Source organism: Marmota marmota, unplaced genomic scaffold (assembly GCF_001458135.2).
Source record: "Marmota marmota marmota unplaced genomic scaffold, marMar, whole genome shotgun sequence".
NCBI classification, from domain to species: Eukaryota; Metazoa; Chordata; class Mammalia; order Rodentia; family Sciuridae; genus Marmota; species Marmota marmota.
Genome location: NW_026000174.1, coordinates 1,491,550 through 1,497,549, shown reverse-complemented (window position 1 = coordinate 1,497,549; position 6,000 = coordinate 1,491,550). Strand labels below are relative to the sequence as shown.

The window sequence follows — 6,000 nt, the reverse complement described above, 5'->3', positions numbered from 1 at the left end:
TTTTTGCTGTTGAACATTTTTAGTATTTATATATACTAGATGTTAATCCCTTATCAGATAAATAGTTCACAAATATTTTCTTCCATTCTGTAGGTTGGGTCTTCATGCTAATGATTGTTTCCTTTGCAGTGTATAAGGTTCTCAGTTTAATATCATTCCATTTGTCCATTTTTGGTTTTGGTGCTTGTGCTTTTGAGATCTAATCCAAAATATCACTGCCTATACCAATGTTTTGAAGTATTTCCCTTCTTCCTTTAGAATTTCTATAGCAATTAACAAACTTCACAATATTTTAATCTTTCAAACACAAGAGTAATAGCATTACCACCAAGCAAGATTCTTAACAATTATGGTGCTATAGCTCTACAACATTGTCTGCCAGAAATGGTTCCTTGTTATCTATCACCTGGGTGGTGAACGATTGAATTCTGAAAGCTGATATTAAGGATCTGTTTCCTAGGAAGCTTCCTGTTTCCTCTGTCTTACCTAACTTGGGTTGTGTTCCCTAGGAAGAAGACCCAGAGACAAGGATTTGACTTAATGCCATTTATTTGGAAAATGAATCAAGGTAAAAGAGTAAGGAGATAAGGGATGAAAGGACAGAAAGCCAATTTAAGGGTGAGACATGTGGAAAGATTACCCTTGTGGGAACCAGGGACTTAATTCCACTGAAGACCTCTGAGAGTCCACAGAGCATGCCTCAGAATTGCTCAGTTTGAGCAACAAGGAACCTAGAGTATTTACCCCCAGCATCTGCTATCATTGGCTGAGAGTTGTTCCTGGAGACATTGACTCCCTGGCACTCCTGGCCTAACTTGCGGATTGGCTGCTCCAGGAGCCAGAGAATGTCCAAAGAGGGGTCTTATATAGACTTACATAGGAAGCTATGTTGCTGGTACTTATAGAAACAGTGAATGTCAAGAATATGTAAGGAAAAATATCTGTTACAAAAGACAAGGCTGCTGTGAGTGTATTCCACTGATATGATTATTAGAGGAAAACAATACAAGCTACTTGCAGAATATCAGCACCACAGCATTGTGATAAGCAAGGCAGCACCATTAAGTGTTTCAGTTGTTTCTTTTTACGTTGATTGGTCTGACACCTTCTTGATAATTGAGGATATATTTCTGTGATTAACCAAAAATGTATACATACTACTTATTTTCTTGGCCTAAATACTGATATGAATAGCAGATGTAAATAGAATAGATTCATTCCAATTTCTCATGTCCTTTCTGAAACAAAATTTAGAAATGCATCTTGAGAAGCATGGTTTCACTGCCAAAGGGCAGGGGTGGGGGTTCAAAATACTAAGAAACTTAAAGCACTTTCCAAAAATAGGGAAACAGCATCTTTTATGTTTTATTTTTTGCTTCTGAAAATATATATATAATATATATATTACATGTACAGAAGAGTCCCACAGATTCAGAGAAAGCTAACAGAAAGGCACATAGAGAGTGCAGGTCTTTTCATAAAGTTTTCAGTTAAACCAACATCCAGGGCACGGCAAATGACAATGCAGACAACAAAAGCACAGGAAGCCTGTGTACATGACTCTGAAGAGCTAAATCATAGACAACTCCCAGGTCTGCCAAGAATGGAGGTCATCTCTGGAGAAAATACCATTTCTATTTAATAGGCCTGTCAGACCATCACAGAATGTATTGAAGTCTGAACAAAGACACACCAGGGCAAGCAAACACCAATGCTTAACTTGACAGCTAGTTTGCTCTTATCCCCTTCTCTTTAAGTCCTGAGGCCTTTGCTGATTTAAAGGAGCAAATACCAGGGCTGATTCTGATCCTGCAACATTTTGCTCAGCTACTCAACACAATTTTGTAACAGACTAAATATTTAAAAAGCTTGTAAACACTGTGTTGATGGTGGCGAACAAACATAAAACAAATATTTATTATTTCTCTTTTATAGAAAAGATACAGGCAGAGATCTTTGGCTTGCCACATATGTTTCCCTATCCTGACATTTACCCAAAATGGTAAAAATTAAGGCTCAATTCATGGGATCATGGGGTTATCTTCATCACAGGCCAGCGGAGGAGCCTACTAGGACTTGGCACAGCTGGAGCAGCTGACAGCCTTGGGTGAGGTGAGATGGGGCTTCACCAGGTCCGGCTCTATGGACTCCATTAGATCACACTCATTGGCAAGTATGTGCTTCACCAGGCACCTGGAGGCTTCGTCGATGTTTATATTTTCCTAAGGACAAAAAACAGCTTTTCTTAGTCAACATTCTAAAATGACCTTGAACATTCTAAAATGAAGCAGAGTCCCACATGTGACAAAAGGACAGTTACTTGATGATTCATAAGTATACCCTTTTATATACTACCTATAAATTCTCTTATTTCCCCTCATCTTCATTTATTCCTTCAAAAAAATTTACCTTTTGATCCCTCATAAAAGTACATGTACTTATTTTAATTTGTGACACAGGAGTAGTGTTTGATGGATTCACTTAGCAGGTAGAATTTGTTAGAGGGCAATTTTCCTATTTGCATGTATCTTACATTATAACATAATACTGCAGAAGAAGCACAGGTTTTCAATCCAGCATAGGTTTCTTGTCCTCTGCTATATTCTACTTCTGTGGTCTTGATATGAAATAAAAATAATGGAACATGTTTTGCAGTGGTCATTAGTGGATTAACAAAATTTATGGTTCTCTACTCAGCAAATGGTAGGTGTCCACTACTTCTGACCTCCTTGAAATTAGGCCTGGCTGGCTAACTTTTGCTGATCAGTGAAATGTGAGAGGTGATGAGTCTCACCCTTATATAGCAGCAACAAAAGTGAATGCTCAGTTTCCCATCTTCTTTTCTTTGTCTCAGCAGTCATGGAAACAGAGAGAGGAATTCTCTTGCCTAGGTCTATAGTGAAGGATGGAGCAGAGGCAAATTTCCCCTCAGCCCATGAAGTTATTTGTAGTGTATATGAAAATTATAAATTCATTGTTTCAAACCACTGAGACCTGAAGTTGTCTTTTACTGCGGCATTACCTAGGCAATCCAGATGGATATAACTCTTTACAGGAAAATATAAAATCAGAAATACAAATAGAGTTTCAAGAAATAAACAATCTTTAATTTAGAGAAAATATGGAGCAAGCATTTGAATCCAAAATATGTTATGTATTTAATTACTTTAGAATAAATTGCTTTGTCTTCCTGCTAGTCAGAAAAGAGAAATACAGAATGTTTGCTACCAGTATGCTAAAATAAAATATCATATCATTTCTCAGGTGAAAAGTAGTAGAGTGAAGATCTCCAGTAAAATTAAATTGTGTTGTTTTTCTCACAATTTTTAGAACTTCTCTGATGTGTTTCCTCATATTCAGTATGAGGAGACAAGCACTTTCTTGTTTCCAAACTGTTTTACTACACTACCTTGCTAACCAATCTGAAATAGAACTACTTACCCTTAATTTTTGTGTGAATGTCTAAACTGTTGATGTATTTTGAGATCACTGCATCAAGTCATGTTACATGGAAAATGCAAGAGGCAGGGATGGCTTCTAAATGCACCCTTGGCTAATGGCATTAGCTGTACATGCTAATACTCATTAGCATGCTCCCCTGACTCAAGTCCAATCCTGATTTTACCTGATGTGAAAGCACAAGGTAACCTAGAGGCCCAGGCTGTATAGTACTTTAATGAAAATGCTTCTGAGAGTTTCTAAATCCAAAACTCAAGATAAAAGTCTTGTTGCCTTTTTGCTTGTGCTAGGTTATTGTTGTGATTTTTGTACCTAAACAGTATAGAGGTGTTTGAGCCTCTGTTTCTTCAACTATAAAATGGTCTGGCTGATAACATTTCCCTAACAAAATTAACCTGCTTCTCTTAACAGGGTGTTGTGTTTATTGACGCCTTCACAGGGGGAAGAAGCTAGGCACTTTATAGTATTTAATCTCATATTAAACACTACTAGATAAAGATTAGATTTTTGTTCTAACTGATTTTGTTGTGATTGTTGGATGGAGGTAAAGGTGGTGTTTCTTCTTTCAACTCAGGTGTCTGACTCATTCCATGAATGGCAGAGACTAGCAGTGCTTGTGCCCTGTCCCCTGCTGAGCAGGCTCCTGTGCTTTAAGTCATTGCCCATGCTTGACACACCTTTTGTCACTCTTTCTCTTCCTACTGTCATGCCCAGAGTTCACACTTGAAGTACCTGCTCCCAAGCAACAATGCAACCTAGACCTGGCATGGCTCTTTGGGACAGACCCAGTTTGACACTTTGCTCCTGAGTCCAACCACTTGTTTATGTGTTTGAGTAGAATCCTTCTCAATGGTCCTCTACTGTCTCACCATCAGGATGGTGGGGATGGGTAGCCTTGCCTCACCATCTAGCCTCAGCCCCATAGGCAAGCAGAAGCCCTATATTGATTGGAAGGACTTTAACATACTTGACCAGCAGTTAATAAATTAAGACTTGGATTTCCATTTGACTATTGCCTGTGTGTTGGGGAAAGATAGAATAAAACTCTACCCCAAATACCAATGATGACATAGCATCATATATGTTTACATATAAGAAAAATTAAGTATAGACAAGAGACTTCCTTACAATCACAAAGCAGGTGGGCTGGTGGTCCAGAACTCACACCCAGGTCCCTCTGACATTAATGTCTTTTTATTGCTAAGCCAAATATCTTTTAAAAATTATTTTTAGAATCATGTGCAAAAGGAAATTTTAAAAAAACACAACATTTCCCAATGTTAGAACCAATATGTACTAAATAAATTTTAATTCCTTTCCTTTTCATATATTATGATAAAATGTTTAAGTGATGGGGAAAAAAGCTCTAAACATTTAAAAAGGTCTCTTTCACATACAATGTAAATTAGATTTGTCACTAGTATTTTTTTAAGTCTCTGCTCATCTATTAATGGTCCACTTAAATAGGTACATTGCATGTAAATCAGTAAAATCTACTCAGAGCAGAGTTAAATGCTAGCATGGGCAAATAAATAAAAATCCATCATCATTATAAGAAAAACAACAAAAAATCTAAGCCTAGAAGAATCATGTTAGTGAAAGATAAGATGATGCTGGTGAAATTGTTTACACCAAGTAAACGCTATTTGGTGTTAGGACTAGGACATGAAGTCTCTGAGGATGGGGCTTCAGAACAAAGAACAGGCAAAGACAAGTAGTGGGAAGGGTGTGTGTGGAGATGGCAGATACGAATACAGCAGCAGTTTATGGTGAATGAGCCGCATTGATTCTTTTAATTAATACAATTTAGATTTCTGCTAAGTACTACGCACAGAGATAAAGATAATAAAATCGGTCCCATTCCTCACTGAGCGTAGACATGAGCAAGATTTGTATAAGCAACAAAGACATTTTTTTAAAAGAGAGGAAAGGGCATCTCAGGGACAGATCACTGTAAAGCCTTGAATATTCAGTTGGTCAAGTGATGTCACTTAGCTGTTCTTGCAGGTGAAGTGTTGGAAAACACAGTACTACACAAATCCAATATCAGTAGGACTGTACAGATGCTCAGCACTCTGTTTTGACAATTAGTATATTGATAAGCATTTAGTGAACACTTACAATGTTTCCCATTGTGGTAGATGCCACAGTACACCAATTTCAGATTAGGAATTTTAAGAGGACATCATGAAGAAAAGCACATGCTATTATCACCACTATATTTACTGCATGCTTTCTAGAAATAGGCAAGGGGTATAGTTCAGAGCAGAGGCCTGAAGTCAAACCCTCATCTCAATTCCCCTACTTTCTGGCTTGTGTAACCTTGAGAAACTTATTTTGATCACTGCTTGCCTCAGTTTTCTCATCTTTAAAAGGAAAACTTTTAAAATCTACCTCACCAATGATTATGAATCAATTACAAGTAACTACTTAGAATGTGTGAAATACCTACATCAGTGAAGGGCATACAGCACACATTCGATATACATTATATCCATATTCTCCTCATACAACACCTCACTTAGTCAATAATGAGGTGTA

The 6,000-nt window shown here is 37.4% G+C and overlaps 1 protein-coding gene across 1 annotated transcript in view; it reads right to left on the bottom strand.

The window, feature by feature from the left end:
* Positions 1-531: 531 nt before the first annotated feature.
* The window catches only part of Rab38 (RAB38, member RAS oncogene family), a 59,405-nt gene continuing 53,936 nt past the window's right edge, over positions 532-6,000 (bottom strand). The window contains exon 3 of the mRNA XM_015477323.2: positions 532-2,222. Within this exon, the coding sequence (XP_015332809.1) occupies positions 2,070-2,222 (153 nt within the window). The 3' untranslated portion in view covers positions 532-2,069. The remainder of the gene's footprint in view (positions 2,223-6,000) is intronic.